Raw genomic sequence first — 24,341 nt, 5'->3', positions numbered from 1 at the left:
ATAAATATAACAAGACCCCGTGTCAAAGAAATAACTAACTTCCCAATGGGAGCTGAGTACTTGCCCAACAAGCCAGGCTATGGGTTCCATCTGCAGTACTACCCAGAAAAAAAATCAATAAAAGTATTTCAAACAAAAAGTATCTCATACCAATAACATTCTTTAAGTTTTGTTATTTAACATTTCAAGGCCACATTGCCTACTGGCCACATGAATATCCTTACATAACTTTGTTCAACATATTGGATACATTTCTTCATAGTTCCTAAAACCTAGGACAATACTGCTATTTGCCATTATTGCTATGAGCATTATCTAAGTTGAGTTTGTGAATTTGAAATGTGTACATATTTTACCTAAATTCCTTTGAGCCAGCGCTGTGGCTCAGTGGTACAGCACTTGCCCAGCATGGGTGAGTACCCCAGTTCCATCTCCAGTGCTGCAAAAATGTTTAATTTTAATAATAAATTCCTTATTATTGCACCGTTAAGAATCTAATTTATTCAGACTGAGTCACATGGCTGTAATGATACGAATTTCTTCCTGAAAATATTGGCTCTGAACCTGAAAAGAAGGAACGGATTGGTGCAGCATGCAACCACAGCTTCCTGTCAGGGCATGTGCTCTGTTCTGCTCTGTTTGAATCTGGGTTGTGCTTTCTCAGCTCCTCCCTCAATGTTCTCTGAGTCTTTTCCCTTCTCAAATATAATTCATGAAAAAGTAGGCTAGAGGATGAGGAGCGAAGCACCACAGAAACAGAACATTTTCAAACCTGAAGGAATACTTGCTCAATTGGAGAGTAAACATCTATGGATTGAACCTAAAGGTAGTTTCGTGTTCTGTTTCAAGGTATGCTTTGGCAGCTTGCACAATCATAGCTAAGGTGTGTTTCAGTCAATTCTTAAAACCAAGGACTCGAGGGTTACCACTGGAAGACCAACTTTGGAATGCCACAAACCATGAGGGATAAGAATAACAAGGTCAGGAGTTCCCGTCCTACCACCGTGAATGGCCCATTTCATTGAACTTGTCTGCAGTGGCAGAAACCAAACAGGGGTTTGGGCAGAGGGAACCCATGTGTGTTGGGCTGGGTTAGCAAGGCAGAGCACTGAGTTCAGAGCTGTGCTTAATACACAACATGTTGCTCTGAGGTCCACATTTGAGTGGGACTGCAGAAACACAGTTCAAGAAGGGTCATGTAAGAAAGAAATGTGACCTCTTTGCTTTCCAACAGAATTCTTCTGATGGTTTCAGCCAAAATATTTTTAGATTTTTTTTCCATAAGATCCAACTTGCCAAGAACTAAGTGCTTAGTTTTCAAATAATTGAACTGGATCTTATTTGTATTTTTTTTTCTCTTCAACAAGGAATTGTTTATGGTTCAAAATAGATATAAAAGTAACTGTGAATGTTTCAGTATCTGAAATGACATAGTAATGTGGTTGGTTATATTCTTGGCCAGCTTGCAGGCGGGCGTCTCTTCTTTGTTTCTTCATATTAACTTTTTCCCATCAGGGTGGGAAGTTAATGAACATAGTGGGTTAAAAAAAAAAAAACCTGAATACTGAGCATGATTCTGCCACAAGTCTCCTTTATCCAGCACGTTGTCTGGCTGGAACTTTAGGCTCACAGAGCTTAGGGAATAGTGTCTCCCGGATTCTGATGGCTTGTGACCTCTCCAGGTTATATTTCTATAGGTGGTTCTCTGTGCCCATCCCACCCAAGGTTTACACTGCACTTGTTCATAGAGGCCTTTGGCGTGTAGATCATGAGTCTGTTTATCTGGAACACCATGGGGAGAGCAGGGAAGCTGCCTTCTTTGCTTTTAGAAAGATCCCAAGCACCATGTAAAGTTGACCCAGAAGAGAACATACTCCAGAGAAATAAGAGCACAAACGAGTCAGGGATGGAGTGAAGGAGGGAGACTCTCCTGAGACGCAGAGCCGTCTGGATCTGTGTGGGGACCAAGGAGAGTCCTCCCACTTCTGATGAGTGCACTTGGGAAGTATGTCTGTGACTTCATTCTCCTCAGGGTAGGACAAGCATAGTTGTGGCCTAAAAATGTAGTGTGAGTAAGGTTCATTCATGTTCTTCCCTCAAGTTGGCCCAGTGGATGGCACCAATGCACAGTAGTGACTCTTCATCATGGGCATGACACATGGGTGAGAGGTCTTCCACCATGACGGGCTGGCTGGGGACAGGTGGATTAGGAGACACAGTGAGCTCACTCTTACACATGGAACACCCAAGTCTGGGAGGAGACTGGATTTCTGAGATGGAAGATGAGGGAGGGGCTAGGCTGGCCTGGCAGATCTGAGAAGCAGCTGTCTACAAATGCTCCTGAAAGTGGAGTTGAGTCATTTGTACAGTAGTGACAGCTGAGACCATGAGGTCTCTTCCCTTATTCTATCAGGCCCTACTGTGTCATCCTTTCCCATCCACAGCTGTTCAGCTTGCCGTAAAAATTCCTTTGGATCTTGCTACTGACCTGTAGAGCAATCCACCAGTACATTCTGTAGTAGTTTCATAAAGCAGTGGCAGTCATTCCAAATGAGTCCCTCTGTTTTCCTGCTTGTATTCATCAGACCGGTGTGGTTTCTGAGGCAGGTAGGTTGGCAGAGAGGTTCTTGACCACTCCTTTTTCCTGGAACATTTCACTGTTGCAGAGACTCTGTCCTCCCAGGAGATCCAAAGTGGAACATTGTGGCTGCTACAGTTTCCCCTCGTGCTGATATTTTCCAGAACAAATATAGGAACTAAAATGAGAAAAAGAAGATGCTTTTTCTCCGTGATGAGCAGATAATCAGATTTCTCTGAGGATTAGATAAAAATAAACCCTCCGTTACTATAATTAGTTATTGTTTTGACCGAGTTAATCCTTTGTAAGAGAATTCGAAGTTAAATCACAGGGCTGGAGAGACAGCTTCATGGGTAAGAGTGAATACCAGCGCTGCCCTTTTAGAGAGCATGAGTTGGAATATTAGCCCCAGCTATCAGGTCTCATGACCACCTTGTAACTCCAGATCTGACACCCTCGCCTGGTGTCCATGGGTACACACACGTGGCACACATTTACATAATAATATAAACAAAATCAAAAATCTGTTTTAAAAAGTTAAATCTTTATAGGATTTGGCTGAGGGAGTGAGTAAAATAGACCAGTGTGAAACCAAGAACAGAGTAGGTGCTCTTAACCCAGGTAGGAAGTTAGTTCACAGGGTTCCTCTAAACCATCCTTGGGGAGACATCACACCTTATACTTGTCTTGAAGTTTACTGTTTGGATCCTCTAAGGGCAACCTTGTATCGTTTGCTTCCACTATTTTGTTTCTATTTATTTATTTGCAAAACCATGCCATGGATTCCCCTTATGTGTCTGGTTTTGTTCACAGGCCATGTACTCATAGAGATTTCCAGCACCCACAAGAAACTCAATGAGACTCTTGATGAAAATGTACGTGGACAGTTGTTATATTTTAAAATGTATTTTTAAAAATTTTGCTTAAAACTCAAATATGATGTGAATTTTTTAATTTTCATTTTTGTCAACAGTTCAAAAAATTCCATAAGGAGATTATCCATGAGCTGGAGAAGAAGACAGAGCTTGACGTAAAGTATATGAATGTGAGTGCGGTTTTCATCCACCGTGGCCGACTGAGCACTCAGCCTAGGAGAGCTTTCTCTCTCTCTCTCTCTCTCTCTCTCTCTCTCTCACACACACACACACACACACACACACACACACACTGTTTTGTTTGCTGCTGACACCAGCTGGAATATCTAAAACTAGCATTCTCTTTGGGCTAAGTGGGCTCACTTTTGCCATTGCTTGGTATGTGTGTTACAAAAATTGAGAGGTGCTGGATGTGGCGGCACACGCCCATATTCCCAACACATAAGGATAATGATGTTGAAGTTAGCCTGAGCTGCACTGTGAGACCCTAGCTTAAAACAGCAACAACAAAAACACAGAAACAGGCTAGAGTGATAGCTCAGCAGTAAAGAGCTCTGACCACTCTTCCAAAGGACCCAGGTTTAATTCCCAGCACCCACAGGGCAGCTCACAACCATCTGCAGCTCACTTCTAGGGGATTTGATGCTCTCTTCTGGTCTTACACACATGGTGCACAGATATGCATACAGGCAAAATATAAAATAAATAAGTAAACCACAGAATCAGCAACAACAAAAACACAGAAAAAACTAAAGAAGAAACTCACTCCTGTGAGGGACAAGGAGTTTTTAGAGACCATGCTGGTGCCTTCACTAAGCAGCACCTGGATATCATTGTGCTTGGGAGAACACCTGTGCTTTGTGACTTCTTGCCTGTCACACAGCCATCCATCCAGGCAGTTTGCAGGCCTCCCTTCACCAGCCCTTTGACTCCCAGGACTCTAAGGTATATGGCATCTTCTCTTTCTGCTTAGGACACTTACTTTCTTTTGTCATCCAACCCCCAACCCCTTTATGTTTTAGTATGGTCTTCCCATGTTACCCTTCCAAATCGTCCTCTCCAGAAATCTTTACAAGATTTGTAGCTATGTACGCACAGGCCATGGGGTTACACACACTTGCTAAGGTGGACTTCAAGTTGTGACTTTTACATTCTATTAAAAAAAAAAAGACGTGTGTGTGTGTGTGTGTAAGTACAACTTTAACTCCAACTCCAAACTGTGTGCTTATGTTAGTACAGTGTAAGTGCACATACACACAGGTTGCAGTTGGAGTTAAAGTTGTAGGCCAACCAACATGGATGCTGGGAACCAAATTCTGGTCCTCTGCAAGAGCAGAAAATGTTCTTAAGCACTGAATCAACTCTCCAGCCATCTTTTTCCTCCCCCTCACTGCCCTTCACAGGGACTTGTGGAGCCCAGAATAGTCATATTGGTAGCTGATGATGACCTCAAACTCGTTATCCACCTCTCAAGTGCAGAGGTTATAGGTATGGACCAGCATGCCCAGCTCATTTTCTAATTTGTATTCCTAACAAAACCCTTATCTAGATATTGTTATGATCATCTTACAGATTTGATGAGAAGCATGGGTTTTATAGAAATGTAAGTATTGAGCTCACACAGGTAATAAGGAAAGAAGCTATAACTGTAACCTAGTCTCTTAAACACTGTGCTTATACAGCACCCCAAACACTCTTGAGCACATGTTCACTGTAGGTCTTGAATTGTAAATCATATAACAGCTGTGTGTGTGTGTGTGTGTGTGTGTGAGAGAGAGAGAGAGAGAGAGAGAGAGAGAGAGAGAGAGAGAGAGAGCACATGTGTGTGTGTATGCTGGAGATGGAACCCAGGGCTTAACATACACTAAGTAAGCACTCTGCCACTGAGTTAAATCCCCAGATCTTTAGTATTGTTTGTGTATTCATCAAAGCACTGACTACCCAATGTCTAAAAACCTTTGAAAAAAGAGGGAATTAAGAAGACAAGACATTTTTATCTTTAGAGAGAGCTGCTTATAAACAGAAACATTAGAACTAACACCTAGAATGCAAGTGGAGTGCAGATCCTCGGGAGTAGATGTGAGGATGGTGTGGACTGGCATTCTTAAGCCCCAGCCAGAATGAAGCCATATGGGTGCGAAGATGTCAAAGCCAGTTAGCTATGCACGGTGAAGTGTGAGCAGAAGTGACTCACGGCAGCTTGCATGGTGCCACAGTAAAACAGCATTTGTCTTACAGGCTACTCTGAAAAGATATCAAGCAGAACACAAGAATAAATTAGATTCTTTGGAGAAATCTCAGGCGGAGTTGAAGAAGATCAGAAGAAAAAGTCAAGGAGGACGAAATGCACAGAAATATGAAAACAAAGAAACTGAGGTGAGCTTTTCGGCGATATTTTCCTTTGTCAGTCATTGTATGTACAGTTTAAGGGGAGGCTTACTTCAATCAACCATACCATATCATTCCCTCTGTGCTACTGCTAAGGTGAAATATAAGCATTCCACGCTGAGCATGGTGGCACATGCCAGTAATCCCAGCCCTCTAAAGGCTGAGTTGGAGGGGACTTAAGTTCTTGTCTAGTCTGTGCTACATGATGAGACCCTGTGTTAAAGAAAAGAAAAACAAAGCATATGTAATCTGACTTAATATTGCAGGGTTTTCCAGAATAAACATAATAGCACATAGAACTTATTGGCATTTCCCCTTAACTCAGGGAAAAGAAGGGGACCTTTGTGATTAACATGACTATCCCTCCTGTTTGTTTGAGATAGGGTCTCACTGTGTAGCCTGGCTGGCCTAGAACTCACAGAAGTCTGGTTGTTTCTGCCTCTCAAGTACCAGTATTAAAGGTGTGTACCACCATGCTTGACCTAACTGTCCTCATTTTACCATGGGAAAATGAGGCTTAGGTTAAATCCTATGGTTGGAACCTGGAACTGTGATCAAAACTAAAACTTTCTAGTTCTCTTTCAGTAGAAGAGAGTCATTCCTAGAGTAGTTATATGATGCCAGCCGCTCAGTGGGGAATGTAAAACCTTCATTAACCTTTCTCTACACATGAGTCAGTATCTTAATAACGATGAGTATCTGCTCAGGTCAGGTTACAAGTATTTTGTCCCGTGTTTATCTGCATTTAGTGTTTACTCCATAATCAAAGTAAACTGGGTATAAAGATGGCAAATGATAAGTGTCATGCTGTGCAGCAATCTGATGCCTTCTGTCATGTTTCTATTGTTTACTCTCATAGTATGTGGAGACTGTTACTTCTCGCCAGAGTGAAATTCAGAAGTTCATTGCAGATGGCTGTAAAGAAGCCCTGCTTGAGGAAAAAAGGCGCTTCTGCTTTCTGGTGGACAAGCACTGTAGCTTTGCCAATCACATACACTACTATCACCGGCAGGTGAGTGTGCAACGGACTGCACTAAGTGTGGCAGTAACTTTATCTTCTACTCAAAAGCCCTCGAGATTCCTCTCCTTACAGATAAGCACAGTAGAGAGCAATGGACCTTCACAGAAATACAGGTGGAATGAGTAATCAAATAAATACTTATCATTAATTTCATAATTTATCCATATTTAAAATCCCTTGTAGAAAAAAATGACACATTTGGGGGCCCCAGTTGTAACTCGGTTGGTAGAGTGCTTGCCAAGCATGCACTGGGTTTGATTCCTAGCACACTGTGTAAGCTGGGTATAGTATAGACACCTGTAATCCCCAGGAAGTGTAGCCAGAAGGATCAGAAGTTCAAGGTCATCCTCAGCTACAGAGTGAGTGAGTTGAGGCCAGCCTGGGCTATGACTCCAAAACAAAACAATAAAAAGACACATTTTTTTAAAAAGTCAACTTTTGGTAGGCTATGCATCTTGAATGTCATTGTCTTGACTGGGTCCAATCTCTGGGTGGTTCTAGATGATCGTCGTTTTTTTCCTTTAATTCTCTTGGGCCTATGTAAGCATCCCTAGCTAGCATGATTGAAGTCAAATATTCACTGTTGTTTATAAGCAAGTGATTTAAGAAAGAGTTCCAGAATATGAGAAGTTCTACTGTAGTAAAAGGAACACGGGCCACTTCCCGCTGCCTGGCTAGCTTAACCCCGAAACTGTATTCATTTAAACACTGCCTGGCCCATTATTTCTAGCCTCTTATTGGCTAGCTCTTACATATCAGTTTAACCCAACTCCATTAATGTGTATCGCCACTTGACTGTGGCTTACTGGCATGAGTCTAACCAGCGTCTGTCTGGGAGAGGAGAGCCATGGCGTCTGTCTGACTCTGCTCTTCTTCCCAGCATCCTGTTCTGTCTACTCCGCCTACCTAATTTTCTGCCCTATCAAAAGGCCAAGGCAGTTTCTTTATTGACCAATGAAAGTAACACATAGACAGATGACCCTCCTACCTCATGCCCTGAGTGTGCATGTGTCACATTCTATAAAAGTTTTGTCACTTGAAGGATATGCAACTTCCTAGTCCAAATACTTGAGATCTAAAATGGCTATAATAAAAAAGTGCTGTCTCCGGTGCTCATTTTTGTGTCTGCCCTAGTGCCGATGCATCTGTAGATGCTCACGGTGCATTTACATGAGTGAGAGCAATGCCAAGTAGGTTTAGAAGCATGCATACTTCCATCATGAAGGATTCCTGCTGTGGCAGAATGACAAGGTCCCAGCTGCAGAGGGATAGAAGCAACTTTAGTTTCCCTCCTATGGCAATGCCCTACTATGTCTGGTAACCTGGGATGTTTTCAGAAAGCTCTAGTTACTGACAAGGTCTTTCTTAGTCTTAACCTTGGATCCCAGTAGTATTTTGTAGAACAGCATAGACCAATCCTGCTTCTTTTTGTACCAGAAGCTCCTTCAGCTATTTGAAAACTGCTTTGTGATTCCCCCTTGTTGCAGATAGTCCTAGTCCTTCCCTTAGCCAGTGCTAGCAAGTGGTCTTCATTATGCCACTCCCCAGCTTGTCAGGGTCAGAAGTGGTTGGTGTGAGTTTAAAAAGAGAACAATGTTGTTGCCATGCAAATAGCTTCAGGGATGGAACTCTACTTCTTTCTCCAACCAGAATGCTGCCCTGGAGAAGGAGTTCACAGAAAGGTTTTGAGAACCTCTGAGAGTCCTGTTGCAGGAACAGAGCCTGGTTTATGGGAGCAGGAATGGCTCCTCAGCTTCAGCCTCCAGAGCTGCAGTGTCTTAGCTCTGCCCATTTATTTATCTGTCTTTGTGCTGCCACCCAGCTACTGTGCAGAGCCTGTTAGAGAGTGACAAGAGCATCCCTAGGCACATACACATCCCTGCCTGCTCCCTCCCATCCCACCACTGAACCTACAGACTCTTCCCCACAGGTGGACTTCCTGGAACAGAGTCTGATTCATTTGCCTGACACTTTCACTCCTACGCCTCTTATCACAATAGAGGTGTTGATTTTAGAAGGATTGGTGGGGAGACGGTGATTGTCCTTTCCAGGGCTATCTGGAAAATGAAAGATTCTCATATTGGTTGCTCAGCTCCTCCCTTTAGCTTTTGAATGGTTTTATTGTTTTGGTTTTGAGATGTACATAAGCACACACACACACATCTCATGCATACTAAGCATGTATTCTGCCTCTGAGCTACTCCCAGCCCCAACAGGATTCTTAATCATTTATGGTCCTGTGTTAACTGGAAGTTCTGTATTCATGCTGAGAAAGCAGGTAAGTTCCCATTAGGTCCTAAGCCTGCCTCCTCAGCAGTCAAGACACAGTAGGTGTTCATAGTTGCTTAAACTGCCTGCTGAATTAGACTCCAAGCCTCCACTCTGGATACAAGTCTTAATACATCAGTAGAGATGCTGTTTGAGACAGCTTTTATCAGCAATTCAAACAATGCACCTTTGTCTTTAATTTGTTTCTTCTGGATTTATAGTCTGCAGAATTACTTAATTCCAAGCTGCCTCGGTGGCAGGAAACCTGTTGTGATGCCACAAAAGTACCAGAGAAAATCATGAACATGATAGAAGAGATCAAGACGCCCATCTCCACCCCAGTGTCCGGGACACCACAGCCTTCACCCATGATCGAGAGAAGCAAGATGGTAGGAATCAGTCCCCTTTTGTATGTTTATTAGTATGAGTCATATTGATCTAGGGGACCGGGACTGATTATGGTGGTAGACACCATGAGCCCTCCTTTCCTATTCCTAGACCCCATTTCCTCCCCTTCCCCTTCTTCCTTTAGAACTAGAATTGACTGCAAATGTTTTATACTGTTTAGCACTGTTATGTTTTAGAAATGTTATTGCTGCTGAATTTCAACGTTATAAATTTATTACCAATGAAGGCATTATAGACATCTGAGGGAATAGACTAAAAAACTCTGGGACCACTCAGCACCTGGAAGAATGCAGCAGGAGGATCATAAGTTTGAAGCCAGCCTAGACTACATAGTGAGACCTTTATCCAAAAGAAGAAGAAAAGAAATGATATGTCTGAGAATTGCTTCAAAATAATGCAGACTTTGCTTGGGAATCTGGGTCAGGGCATACATGATACTCAATTGTTATTGAAGCTATGTGTTTAACAAATTAATATAACACATTCAAAATTCTTTCAAAAAATTGTTTTGAATGTAAACGCCTGTAGCCAAGTAATGCTCAAAAGGGAGCCTATCTAGATGTGGTGGCTCACACTTGTAATTCCAGCACTTTGGAGGCAGAGACAGGCAGCTCTCCATGAGTTTGAGTACAGCCTGGTGAACACACCGAGTTCCAGACTAGCCAGGACTGCATAGTAAGACTCTAAAATAATTTTTTTAATTAATGATACTTTTCAAATAATTCACAACTAAGAGTGGGGGTTTCTACCATATAAAAAGCAATCCTAGAAATTTGTATTGGCCTAATATTAGACTAATAAAGATTTGTTTCTACAGATTGGGATAGATTCTGGCACTCTTTCTAAATATTCACCAAAGATGCCCCCTGCTCCTCCAATCAAAGCCTATACCAGCCCTTTGATTGATATGTTCAATAACCCTGCAACAGCTGCACAGAGTTCAGAAAAGATAAGCAACTCAGCAAGTAAGAGATTTACTTGATTTCTTTTATGGAAACTTATTCAATTCTTCTAATTAATTTTGAAATATCTGTTTTTATTTATGTGTATGTGTGGGATAGGAGTGTGTGCCACATGTGTGCTAATGCTCTTGGAGGCCAGGAAAGGGTGTTAGATCCCCTGGAGATGGAGTTGTGGGTGATTGTGAGGCCAGGAAAGGGTGTTAGATCCCCTGGAGATGGAGTTGCAGGTGATTGTGAGGCCACTGAGTACAGATGCTAGAACTAAATCCAGGTCCTCTGCCAAAGCAGGAAGTACTTTTAACCTCTAAACTTATCCTTTTTACATTTTAAAAATAATTTGTCAAAATTTTTGATAACTGTACTGTGAAGGAAAGGCAGACACACAGGTATAATGAATACATACAGCCGTGGCTTTGAATAACCTACACCTCAAAGAAATAAGCTGGAGCTGAGAATGGACCTCCACAGTAGACATTTGTCTAGCATGTGTGAAGGGGAGACCATGAGACATTTGATAAGTGATGTGTTTTTATCACACTAATTCTATCTACTGACAGATGTCTACAGAGTAAATATACTGGTGAGAAGTGTTTTAGGTTTTTATTTTAATGAGAACTTTCATTTTACTTTATACGCTCTTCTCATCACACAGAACCTAGGCAATTTTTTTTCTTAATTTTTATTTTTTTACATATAGGTATTTTGCCATGGTTGTCGGGTGCCCTGGAACTGTAATTACTCAGTTCTGAGCTGCCATGTGGGTGCTGAGAGTTGAACCCAGGTACCTCTGGACGTGCTCTTAACCACTAAGCCATATCTCCTGCCCCAAAAAGTTTTTTTTTTTTAAAGATCTTTTTTTTTAAATCATGTGTGTCTGTGTGGGGATATATGCACATGAGCACAGTGCTTATGGAGGCCAGAAGAGGGGTAGGATCTCTTGGAACTGGAGTAAGAGGCACTTTGAGCTGCTTGCCATGGGTGCAAGGGACTTAATTCAGATTCTCTGCAAGTGCAGTATTTGTTCTTAACCAACGAGTCATCTCTCCAGTCTACGAAGTATTGTATTTAAAAATAAACAGGATAGACTATAATAATTGAGTTTCACACAATGGTGCATATCTGATAACTCCCTCAGTACAAACCTGATGGCAGTCAGGCTGCACCTGGAGAGAACCCACGGATTGTAGTCTTCAGTTGTTGGGGGATGAGAGATTGAGACAAAGATTTCTATAAAGACAACCAATCCTGCTCAGCAAGGGAAAGTAATAACTTGTAGTTATTTGCTTTTGAAGAAAGTTAAAGTATATAATTCATTCAAATAACTGGTTCTTTTTGGTAAACGCCAAATGAAAATCCCTGGCAGATTTAGTGCTGAGATAATTAGAGACATGTTAAGAAATAGCAAAATTTGTGTTGTAATTGTTACAAAGATGCAATAATAAAGCAGGTATTTAAAATCCCCATGCCAATTTCCTATTTTCTGGGGTGGTACATACCAGCCTATGTTTAAGTTTAGAGACAGTAGTGGCATAGTGCCCACGTATAGGTGCTTATAGACTCAGCTGCCCCCAGTGGCTATAGCTGCCATTTGCCAGTTGTGAGCTGAACCAGTCTTGGAACTCTTTTGGGCTCAGTTCCCTTGTCTGTCAATATCAGCAGTCACAGAGCCTTCCTCTGGAGGCTGGCTAGTGGGGTATAGCACTGAGATTCTTGACATATTCTCAACCAAGGGAACTCAGCAGCTCACATGTATGTGCTCAGGTGAGAAGCCAGAACACCAGCATTTCCAACTCACTCCTTTTTCTTGTAGCAAAAGAGAAAGGTAGTGGGTCTAAGCTGTTGCCTCAGCTGTCCTTGTGTTCCAAACTGAAAGAGCATGAAGTGCGGGCATTCACCAGTGAAAAAGTGGGCCTGGCTGCCATAGTGTAGGTGAAGCCGCATGCTGTGCTGGGCTTCTCTTCTTACAAGTGTTCTGGGCTGCAGGGCTCCTCTGACCTCTACAAAGACCTCCAGGCTTGGGGCCTACCTGTTTCCTCCTCATGGGCAATGTGAAAGGCCTGGAATTAGGCCAGAATTTATGTTTCCATAAAAGGATTGTGTGGGCACGATACAGAAACAAATGGTTTCCTGGGGTTACTCTTCGAACTTGCCTGCTGACATTCTCTGAATTATCATCATTCCCATGCTCACTTCAACAGACACTTCAGAAGATCCCAGTTTACAAAGATCAGTTTCTGTTGCAACTGGACTGAACATGATGAAGAAGCAAAAAGTGAAGACCATCTTCCCTCATACTGCTGGCAATAACAAGACTTTACTTAGCTTTTCCCAGGGGGACGTCATCACACTGCTCATCCCGGATGAGAAGGACGGCTGGCTCTATGGAGAGCATGACACCACCAAAGCGTAAGTTAGCACGAACCTATCTGCACCAGGTTCAAATGGCCCTCACCTCAGAGAACCACTGTTGTTCCTGTAAACTGCAAGTTGTCTGTGGGTGTAGGAACCCTTTATTCTTCTTTATAGTTTGGGGAGCTGCTGTTATTACATCACAACCTAGTTTGTGCATGTATAGGTGAACTTGATGCAAGAATAGATTATCAAATCATATTATATCACTGCTGACAAAAGGCATATTTTTATATTTATTTGTGTGCACATGTATGTGTGCTATACAGTGTAGGATAGGAGGACAACTTCCAGGAATCTGTTCTCTTCCTCCAGTGTGTGTGTGTGTGTGAGACACCTGTAAAAGCTTCCATTTCATTCAGCCCATTTGTGAGTGGCTAGCCTACCCAAGCAGTCATCAGGATGTCCCTAAATATGAGTACTACTTATGTGCCTGCCTCAAGTATCACAGATGGGTCTTTTTCTTTACCTTTAGGAGGGGCTGGTTCCCATCATCATATACAAAGTTGCTGGAAGAAAATGTGAAGGAAGCAGTGTCTGTGCCTACACCAAGGTAGGGGACTATGGCCCAGCTCTCCGAGAATCTGAAACTTAGCACTACAACCTAGATGTGCAGCCAGGCTGGGATTAACCTTCAACACTTGATAGGAGCCAACTGCTTCCCTGGCTGTCTGCTGTGACATGGCCCAGCCACCAGCTCCTCAGCCCTCCCTGTCCCCACCAGATGCATTGCTACATCCACAGCACCCATCTGCTGTTTCTCATCAGCAGCCCTGACACTGTACAATGAATGCTCTACTACCTTGAGTTCTTGACCTGTGCTGTCTCTCCTCCGTGGGTCCTTTCTCCATTCACCACATAGGCACTCGTGCTTCTTGGAATCCATCCTCAGTCCTCCTGTGTTCCCTGGGCTATTTCATCTACTTCTTTTTTTCCACATTTCATTTATTAATTTTTGTGGGAGAAGCAGGTGCTACATACAGCACATGTGTAGAAGTCAGAAGACAACCTGCAGGAGTCAGTTCTTTCCTTCCAGGATGTGGGCTCTAGGGCTCAGACTCAGGTTATCCAGCTTGGCACCATCCTCACTGATCAACTCACTAGCCATGTTTCATTTACCTTTAAAATTGCAACTACACCAATGGACCTCCCTTATCACCTCCATGCTGATAAACCCCAATTTTTCAGTCTAGGTTGTGACAATTAAAAATAGGCATCTTGGAGCTGGAGAGATGGCTCAGTGTTTAAGAATGCATTCTACTGTTATAGAGGACCCAAGTTCAGTTCTCAGTCAGGTGGCTCACAACTGATAAACATACATTTAAAATCTTAAAAAAAAAAAAAAAGAAAAGAAAAAAGCCATCTTTTAGAGACAATCCCAAGTGCTTTAAATTCCTTACCACAGTGAATTCTCTCAACCCTGTGAGATAGGGCTCCACTTTAAAACTAAGGAAACTGAGGCACAGGAAAGTTTTAAGAACTGGCTCAAAGCCAGGCAGTGATGGCACATGCTTCCCTTTAATCCCAGATCTCTGTGAGTTCGAGGCCAGCCTGATCTACAAGAGCTAGTTCCAGGACGGGCTCCAAAGCTACGGAGAAACCCTGTCTCGAAAAACAAAAAAAAGAACTGGTTCAGGGACACACAGCTAAGAGTACAGGACCCAAACTGAAACTCAGTCATAACTCATCCATACTGAAATGTGGCTATTTCTAGCTGGCTGCCCATGGACCCTCAGAAATAACATGTCCACGCTGAACTTTACCATAACTCCCTCGTGTATACTACTCTCCAGCCTCTGGACCCTCAGATGCCATGCTCAGCATCCTTCAGGCCCTTTCTGCATAAACCATCTCCATATGTTCCCCTCTAGCAGAGTCTAAAAATGCCATTGTACCAAGAAGGAAAAACTATCCTTTTAGGAAGTAAGTAAGAGTTGTCTTTTGAGACAGGGTCTCAATACCTAGCAAATGTATATAAGCATGTACACTTACTGCATATAAACCACTACGTTTGTATATAGTGTGATGCTGTAATTCCCTCACTTTTTTTCCATGTGAATGGATGTTTTGATTTCATGTATGTCTGTGCATCATATGTGTGCACAGTGCCTCGAGAGGCTAGAAGAAGTTCCAGATCCCTGGAACTGGAGTTACAGATAGTTGTGATCCACCATGAGGATGCTGGGGATCAAACTGGAGTCATCTGGAAGAACAGTCAGTGCTCTTAACTGCTGAGCTATCTCTCCAGCCCTGACACTTCCTTACTACGGTTAATAGTCTTGGCCATGGGATGTTTGGGTCACATGTTTGGGGTGCAAGTGGCATGACCTCATCTAACTTGGCTTCCTAACCTTTGGCTTTAAGCTCTGCACCAGTGAGAAGCATCAGTACTGTGGACCTGACTGAGAAGAACAGTGTTAACATCCCAGATCCTGACTACCTGGAGTGCCTGAGCATGGGAGCCACCTCAAACAAGAGAGCAGATGCTCCCAAGACAACTACTACTTCTACTTTCAAAGCCCCAGTGTCCAGACCAGATGCCACACCCACGTCTCCTGTGAGTGCTGACGAGAGACCCTAGCTCTGTTCATGGCTGATGGGGGATCAGAGCATAGGTTTCTCTTCTTCAAAGACACATGCTCTCCCCAACTCCCCAAGTCTAAGCCTGCTTTCTTGCCTTTTTACTTTATCTTGTGCAGGACAATTGAACTGTTTGTTTGCTGGGTCTTATTGGAACTTTCATGTCTCCTTGCTTTTGCCTTAGTCTTTTATTTTCAATCCTCTTCCTCTGCATTTTGTTCCTTTCCTGTTGTTTTCTGAAAAGGAGAGTGGCTAAGCTTTAAAATAGGGACTTTGTGCTGGCCAATGTGCAAACACTGTCTTTAATCCTTAACTGATCCTGAGAAGGAACGTGGAGGGTTTGGTCTCCTAGCCACCTCTTTGCCCTTGGCAACTGCAGTGGAGTGTCTACAGAGCACCTGGCACAGTGTGGGCTCTAGACAAACAGGTGAGGGCCCTGCTCCTTTGGAACTTAGATCCTAGTGCTTGGAAGCAAATAAAAAACCCAAACAGGTTAAAAGCCATGCTGAGAATGAAAATAGGGGGAGGTACTAATGGATAGGGTGACATCCTGGATGGATGTGACAGGTTAAATTTGTTTAGTTCAGCATCACAAGATAGAGCCCTGAGAAAGGCGGAAAAAGAAGAATCATTCAGAATGGGGAGCTGGGCCTAGGCCTCCAGGGATTCCACTGAGAGCAGCATGCTGGGATGGCCTTCAAACTGCCTGGAGAGAGCTGGGCTCCAGTGAGTCTAGGTTGTAGGGGGCAACACCTTCAGCCAGAGCTTGTTGAGAAGCAAAAGCAGCCATTTAGATGCATTCCTGCATCTGAGAGTCAGCCCTTCTGTCCCAAATGCAGGGTACTTCCAGGACAACAGGTATCATGGGACAGTATATGTGGCTATGGTCTCTCTGAAGTGACATTAAGCTGTGACAGGAAAGAACCACTGTGCAGACGTTCCTGGAGATGTTTGTGAGGCAGAGAACAGAAAGTTTAAACATTGTGTGTGATGTACATACACAGGGAATGGAGCTAGTGGGTGGTGACTGGGCAGAAGAGGAAAAGATGGAGAAAGGATGACTGAGAGTCAGATGTATCCAGGCTAAGAGCTTGTACATCCTCAGTGTCCAGTGAGAAGGCAAGGTGGGCGCCAGTGTGTCCTACCTAGGTTTCTGGTTGCTTACAAAATGGTGAAAGAGGATGATCATTAGCTGCTGTGGTGTTCCAGGTATCAAGCAGGTTGACAAACTAAGTGTGCAGAGTGAGTTCGTGTACACCACAGGAAAGCAGGAGGTGGGCCGTACCATGCACCCATTAAAGCTGCTGGCAGTGATTGGAAATTGTCACCGTGCTTCTCAGCTGCTCAAGTTCAGATGAGAAGTATGATCATGTGTAGAATCATATGTAGCTTATTGATGGCATACATTCTGAGAAATGTATCTTTGGAAGTCTTACTGACTGCAAACTCAGGACATCATACAGTCTATCATCACAGGAGAGGCCTCAAGCATGACCAAATGGTTGGAGACTAAGTGAGGTCACAGTACTGGAGTGGGAGGATTGGGGAGTCAGGGGTGTTTGTGAAGGCATGGCTATGATTGCTGAGACTGTGATCCATACTGGCTAAGGAGGCTCCCTGGGATGTGAATGGGATGGGGTAGTAGCAGGTGTCTCTTTGAAAACACCATGGAGAAAACTGGAAGGAGGCTGAGGAGTGAGTGGCAGAGAATAGGAAACCGAGCTAGACTCTCGGGAGGATGAGCAGCTGAAAGTGTGTGCACCGCTGCAGCACAGACAGGTGGAACCAGAGCCTGCCCCGCTTGTGTTCACGATGTTTTCCTCACTGACCCTTCCCCAGTGTTCCTCTTGCAGCAGGTACAACTGAGTCCACGCCTCTTCTATCTACTGCTTGTCTTCCTGCTAGGTTTTACAGTTGTAGGATCCTTTCTGTAGAGCATGTGTGTATACTCCCCATTTCTCAGAAGGGGTGCAATTCCACAGTTCGTCCACAGCAAACACCAATTACAAGGTAACTTTTGTTCAGCAGTACATGGTGCACAAGTGCGGATCTCCCAGCACCACTCAAAAATATAAAAGGATGAATTTGGTTTGGTTTTCTGAAAGCTTGAAAAATATTAAAGGAAATATGTATATTTCCAGGATATGATTAACACTCAATTATATTTATTTTTGATACAGATTTAAGTAAATATAGATACAAGGATGGATGATAGCTATGTTCACCTCCTCACCCAACCTGACACCCACACTTAGTGGGATCACAGCATTTCTCCTCCGCAACCAATTGAGCGCCTGCTCCTGGACCCTGCTGTGAGCTGGCCTGGCTAGATACAATGGTGAAATGGGTTACAGGGCCGTGGGAAATGGAGGAAAGGGGGAGGACAGAAGAATGACAGCCACTTCCTAGGTCTGCAGTGGATTGAGAAACAGAGCTGTAAAGTCTCTAGCTCTGTTTATCAGTACAAGGAGGGGAAGGGAGCTGGGAGCTCTGACTGATAAAGCACATTCCACTTCTCCGCTGTTTACCAAGGACCTGATAGGGTGCAGGATTGCCTTTCTGATCCAAAGGATAATGGAAAATACCAGCTAGTAAAAGTCAAGTCACTAGAAAATAATGGGGAGGTAGCTCGGTTGTTAGAGAGCTTACATGGACTGAATAAAGCTGTGGGTTCCATCTCCAGCATGGTTAGCCTGGGTTGCGGGAGGGGATAGGGGCAGGTACTAGGCTTTCAAAATCCAAAGGTGGAAATACTTCAGAGTCTCCCTACCCAGGCCTAAATCCCACTAAGGATGTTTACTTTGCCTTCTCTTAAAACAGAGATGGACAGTAACCCCTACATAAATGCAAAGAGCTTCCCAGTTACAGGGTGAGATTAGATGACGGGTTTGTACTGTTTTTACCACTCACAGAAAGAACAGACACTTCTTGAATATTCCAAGATCCTATGCATACCACAGAGAGAACTGCCAATCTTCCACTGACACTGCCACCAACTCAAACCAGGAGTCCTAGGAGCACAGCTAGGGGAAGCAAAAGGACCCCTGCCATCAGCAACAGAGTAGTGCTGCTTCAAAGAGGGTATCTAAGGAGCAAGTGCAATGGCCATTTGGGGTTTGGGAGAAGCTTCCTGAATATACCGTTGAGATGTTCCTGGATTTTTTGCGGTGGTGGTGATGTTCTGCATCACCTAACTTATGGCACATCTAGCTTAGCAAGCCAGCATACTGCAGAGTGCCTAAAGCTGTGTCTCAGCAGTAACTCCAGGATCCCACGGGAAGGGGCTGTAACACATATCACCAGTTCAGGAAAAAACTGTATCCCAAATTCACTGTAGTTTTCATGCCAATGAAAGCAATCACGCCAAACCGCCTTAAGTCTGGACTTGTCTATGTTTGATTTCCAAGTAAACACTTTATTTATTTTTTATTTTCTCTGTTCCCTCCCCCTCTACCCTCTCCCATGGTCCCCATGCTCCCAATTTACTCAGGAGATCTTGTCTTTTTCTACTTCCCATGTAGTTAGATCCATGTATGTCTCTCTTAGGGTCCTCATTGTTGTCTAGGTCTCTGGGATTGTGAATTGTAGGCTGATTTTTCTTTGCTTTATGTCTAAAAGCTACTTATGAGTGAGTACATGTGGTAATTGTCTTTCTGAGTCTGGGTTACCTCACTCAAAATAAGTAAAACACTTTATTCAAGGATACCATACACATGTGCATGAACACATAAGAATAACACATAGAATATACAACTTTTTTTTCATTTTTTTAAAAACAGAGTCATAGAGTCCACACTAGCCTCAAACTTGTTGTGTAGCCAAGAATGACCTTTAATTTCCAATCCTCTTGCCTCCACCTCCACAGTGCTGAGGTTACAACTTGGTGCCACCAAGGCCAGTTTTACAGTGCTAGTGGTGGCTCCCAGGGCCTAGTGCATGCTAGACAAACACGCTACCACCTGAACAATATTCCTACATCTTTTTGGGGGAGTGGGTAGGGGAACTGAGATATGATCTCATTATGTGGCCCACGGTGGCCTTGAACTCTTCTCTCTTAGCTTTTCAAGTACTGGGCATATGGGTGCTGGATACCACACCTGTCCTTAAAATGAATTTTCTTGAAGTGATTTGTCCAGTCAGCAACAGATTAACAAACAACATTCTCAGATCCTCTGTGCATGCCCCACAGTTACTGTTTTTCCTCCAAGACCAGGATCCCCATGTCCTGGCACTGAGGTCTCATAGGGACAGAATGGATGAAAATCAAGAGCTATTCTGTTGGACTTTTGGGCATTTTTACTTGAGGCTACGAGAGGCCTGTCCAGAGTATGTTGGTGTCTGGGGCCACATGGACACACTTTACTTTCAAGAATTTGCTGTGCTTGTTTCTCTGACTTAGTGTGCTGAGTACTGAAGCATCCTGGTTCCTTAAAAGGCCACTGAACTGGTAGTTCTAGGAGGGCTAACCGCAGGCGATGTCAGGTAGAGAGCTTTCTGGTTTCCAGTCGAAGATATGATGCTGTCCTCCTCACAGCACAGGATAGGACAGTGTTTTGTCCAGGAGTGTCCAATGGGAAAGTTAGGTAGCCTGGCGCTGCAAGACTGCTCTTCTGGTCTGACTTCTGGGCGCCAAGAGGCCCCTCGCAGACCGGCTATTGCCTGGATTGCTGCTCCAGGCAGTCCAATCATGCCAGCAATTTGAGCAGGCAACTGGCAGGACCTCCTGATGCTCTTTAAAAAGAAATCATAAGTTGGCTCTTAATCATCCCTATCATAAGAAGTTACATCAGAAATGACTGTCCAGAGGCCTGCTAAAGAAGCTGAGTGCCCTGCAGGAAGAAATCACTTTTACACCACTTCAAGCCTGATTAAGATGTGACAAGCCAGGCAGTCGCTTTGTGTTTGTGATGAGTATACACTGAGTCCTGAGCTAGATGACTGTGCTAGGGGAGCCCAGGGGCTGAGGTCACAGCCCACGGCCTGCAGCCTGCCCCTGCCTGATAGAATATCCACTCACTATGAAAGTGATGCTGCCCTGCAGGAGGCCTGGCTCAAGACCTCAGCCTCAGAACTCACATTAGAAAATGAGTTGTTTGCTTTGAACTAACAGGTGCCCAGGACTGCCTGGGAAGCTTTCTAGGCACTTAAGACAGCTCTGGTGCTTAAGATGATATTCTACTGCCCTCTGCTGGGCAGTGCCCGGCTAGTGCTCTCTTAGAGGAACGACAGGAAATTTGAGACTGCAAGATTTTTAGAATTCTGGAAAAAGAGGTACAGACCCACCAATTCCCCAGCCAACACCCTAAAGATGTATTGGAGGGAGGTGGTATCTGTGACCTGCTGTGAAGCTCAGAGCCACACATCTGCAGGATTTGGACAGGTCCTCAATTTAGAATCCCCCACCCTTGTCTCCCTGCTTCCCTGGGATTGAACTAAGTTAAGTGTGCTACAAAGCCACACCCCAGGTTGTCAGATGGCCAACTCTAGCAGTTAGCATCAGTCTCCCAAACCAAAGTTGCTATTACTTTCATGTCATCATTGAGGATTCCACTCCAAAAATAAAGGCATGGGGCAGGGGAGGCGAGTGGAGGGGGAGCCCACAGTCACTAATACCATACTATAGCTTGGGTCTGAAACACATCTGTGTTTTCCTTTCGTGCCACAGTGCTGTTGCTCAGTTTAATTTGATATACTTTGGTAAGATCTGAGTTCCTGTGAGCATTCAGGATGACCATGCTGACCTGTGTGAGCACTGCTGCCATACTTCAAGGCACTGCTTTATTCCACCTTCTGACACACAAAAGGCCCTTAACAATCTAAAACATTTTCTCTTCTTCACTTCTTTGGAAATAATTTAGACATCAGGAAATGCTTTTAAACATGAATAGCTTTAAAGATTTACTTTTATTTGTCTACATGTATGTTTGAACACAAGTACAAATTCAAGATGTCAGATGCCCTGGAGGTGCAGGTGCATGTGAGCATTTGTATAGGGACTGGGAACTGACCTCAGGTCCTCCACAAGAACAGCATCCGTCAAGCCGGGTGGTGGTGGCGCACGCCTTTAATCCCAGCACTGGAGGGGGGGGGGGGGAGTAGGCGCAGAGGCAGGCGGATCTCTGTGAGTTCGAGGCCAGCCTGGTCTACAAGATCTAGTTCCAGGACAGGCTCCAAAGCCACAGAGAAACCCTGTCTCGGAAAAAAAAAAAAAAAAAAAGAACAGCATCCTTCACTGATAGCTATCTCCAGCTCCACCGGGGGCTTTAAATCTAACTTTGCATGTCTTTATCAGTGGGTCTTATAAAAATGTTCCAATTTCAATCCTTCCATAATCTCTTGTCTTTTCCAGAGTGATGCAAATGGGACTGCAAAGCCACCATTCCTCAGGTATGTATAACCTAGTCATGAAGTCAGTATTGTCCCCCAAAGGCCCTTCATGGGGATGGAGGAAACTGGCTCTAGACAGTGGGGTGTAGAGCAGCATGGTTCAACTCTAACCCAAGGCAGGTGGACTATTCCACACGGCTCCTTCATCAGACTCTTGTGTGACCTGCTCTCTAGCTCGGCATAGTAAACCGTCAGATACCTATGTATTCAAGTCCAGGATTTGAATGCAGTGGGAAGATGGCTCAATGAGTAGAGTCCTTGCTGCATAAGCATAAAAAGGACCTGAGTTCCTTACTAGACCTGGATGGAGGTGGGTGGTCCTTGGACTTCCCACAGGGCAGGGAACCCTGATTGCTCTTCAGGCTGATAAGGGAGGGGGACTTGATGGGGAAAGGGGAGGGAAATGGGAGGTGGTGGCGGGGAGGAGGCAGAAATCTTTAATAAATAAATAATAAATAAATTTAAAAAAAAAGTCACAGAGAGAACACAGCTCCACTGATGCCTGTACTTCTAGTCCCCAGAATAAACTGCTGTTGTTTTAAACTTAAAAAAAAAAAAAAAAAAAAAGACCTGAGTTTAAATCCCCAACACACAGTAAACACATGTAACCACAGCACCATAGAGGAAGACAGGCAGATTCTGGGTACTCGATACCAACCCATAAAACAGCGAATTCCGGTCTCAAAATAGAAAGTGGAGTATGATAAAACACGTAATAATGACATTGGCCTGCACATGTGAGCACTACTGTTGTGTGCATACACCCCCATATACATCACATCTAATTCCTGTTCTGAAGCAGTACTTAGATTCTTTCTTCCTCCTTTCCTCCCCATAGTGGAGAAAACCCCTTCGCTACTGTGAAACTCCGGCCAACAGTGACAAATGACAGATCAGCACCAATCATTCGACGAAGATGGGAAGAATCCTGCTAGTCCCTATACCTGAGTTCTCACCTGCAAGATGATAGGTTGCTAAACGGGTGCAGGCACTGTCGAAGTTTCAGAGGGTGTGCCTGATTTCAATGAACCCCACTTGAGCAAATCAATTTTCTCAGTTTAAGAGAACTGGATTTACACTTTTTGTCTTTAAGGTAAATGAGTAGCTTAGTGAACAGATCAATCATTTGAAATATTTCCTTCTTTTTCTATTCAAAAAGCAGTAAATTTGGTTCAAGTTTTTTTAATTTTTATTTTTAAGGAAATAGCCAGAATAAGGGATAGTCTTATCTGTGCTTTTGTGCCTGGCTTTCTGTAGCTGAATGCAAAAAGACCAGAGTTTTATTTTATAAAGCCTGTGCTTTTAAGTAGCATTATGATGCTCATCTAAGGAAAATATGTAAGTTTGCATCAGAGTGCAAATATAGTAAGCAATATAAATTATAAAGCTATATTAAATATAATTTTTAAATGACCCAATTTTAACCTTTTTGATTAAACAAATGTGTAACAATTGAGAATTCCGACCTCAATTGGCAGGCATTGCTGCAGAATGCTGAGACAGTCTACCCACCTCATTGGCACTTGTAAAATTATCTCCAGAAGCTACTAAGTTCAGTGGTTAACAGCAAGGGTCTGTGCACATCTCTAAAGCTTGGTGACACATCTGAGGGTCAAGTTTCTCCATTTTTCAATCAGGTACTGGCCTGTAAATGGCACTTGTGAAACCTGGTGACTGGTGGTCAGGAGGGCCAGGGCACTATTGCAGCCTGACACTGTCCCACACTCAAGACTTCTGGCTGAGACCAACAGTTCAGATCACTGCAGAGTCCAGGATCAGAGTCTGTCCCTACCTGCCCAAGACGTAGACCTATTCTGGAATGGCAACTAAAATCCACATCCAGGCAAGTCACTATGGACAGGAGCTTGCTGCTTACCAGATTCTTGAATCTCATAGAAATCATTTTTCCCAAGCTGGAAATTGGGTTTGTGTATACATGAAACTTCAGTCTTTCCAGCTAGGCCAAGCAGTGCCCGGCTCACGTGGAAGGACAAACCTGCTGGCCCCCATGAAGGGCAAGTGGTTGGGCCTGCCCATGTCAATTCCCTCCCTAGATCACAAAGTGAGGGTCATGCCCTGTGGTATCTCTGTGTTAGGCAGGTATCCCAGCCTGATGGGGGAAAGGCCAGATTTCAAACACAGTCCCTGTGATCAACACGTAAGTAAAAGTTAAGGTAGAAAGCCCGGTGTTTTCACCGATAGAGAACAAGCCAAGTGTGGCTTTTGGATATTTAAAGAAGGGAGTGCACTGAGAACTCACACCCTTCCTCTGAGGTGTGCTCTCCCTCACAGGGTCACTTACCTTGGGACTCACGCCCCAGCTCTGCAAACACCAAGGGGACTATGGTTTCATGCTGATAATAAAGGAGAGTCTGAAACACAGGTTCTGAGCCATTAAGTGATACCTTAGGACTAGAAGATAGCCACGGGTGGCCTTTGCAAGTGTGAAGAGGGGCAGTGTGTAA

At 43.9% G+C, this 24,341-nt stretch overlaps 1 protein-coding gene across 1 annotated transcript in view; it reads left to right on the top strand.

Moving 5' to 3' along the window:
• The window catches only part of Baiap2l1 (BAR/IMD domain containing adaptor protein 2 like 1), a 100,020-nt gene extending 75,692 nt beyond the window's left edge, over positions 1-24,328 (top strand). The window contains exons 4-14 of the mRNA XM_041677962.1: positions 3,392-3,453; positions 3,552-3,623; positions 5,692-5,829; positions 6,701-6,853; positions 9,352-9,519; positions 10,356-10,503; positions 12,699-12,906; positions 13,385-13,462; positions 15,274-15,466; positions 21,839-21,876; positions 22,715-24,328. Coding sequence (XP_041533896.1) covers positions 3,392-3,453; positions 3,552-3,623; positions 5,692-5,829; positions 6,701-6,853; positions 9,352-9,519; positions 10,356-10,503; positions 12,699-12,906; positions 13,385-13,462; positions 15,274-15,466; positions 21,839-21,876; positions 22,715-22,811 — 1,355 coding nt within the window. The 3' untranslated portion in view covers positions 22,812-24,328. The remainder of the gene's footprint in view (positions 1-3,391; positions 3,454-3,551; positions 3,624-5,691; positions 5,830-6,700; positions 6,854-9,351; positions 9,520-10,355; positions 10,504-12,698; positions 12,907-13,384; positions 13,463-15,273; positions 15,467-21,838; positions 21,877-22,714) is intronic.
• The last annotated feature ends 13 nt before the right edge of the window (positions 24,329-24,341 follow it).

The sequence above is a fragment of the Microtus oregoni genome, unplaced genomic scaffold, assembly GCF_018167655.1.
Source record: "Microtus oregoni isolate MIOR12 unplaced genomic scaffold, Mior012 000029F_ref0000214, whole genome shotgun sequence".
Taxonomy (NCBI): domain Eukaryota; kingdom Metazoa; phylum Chordata; class Mammalia; order Rodentia; family Cricetidae; genus Microtus; species Microtus oregoni.
The sequence above is the reverse complement of the archived record's forward strand: the minus strand, read 5'-3'. Positions and strand labels throughout refer to the sequence as shown.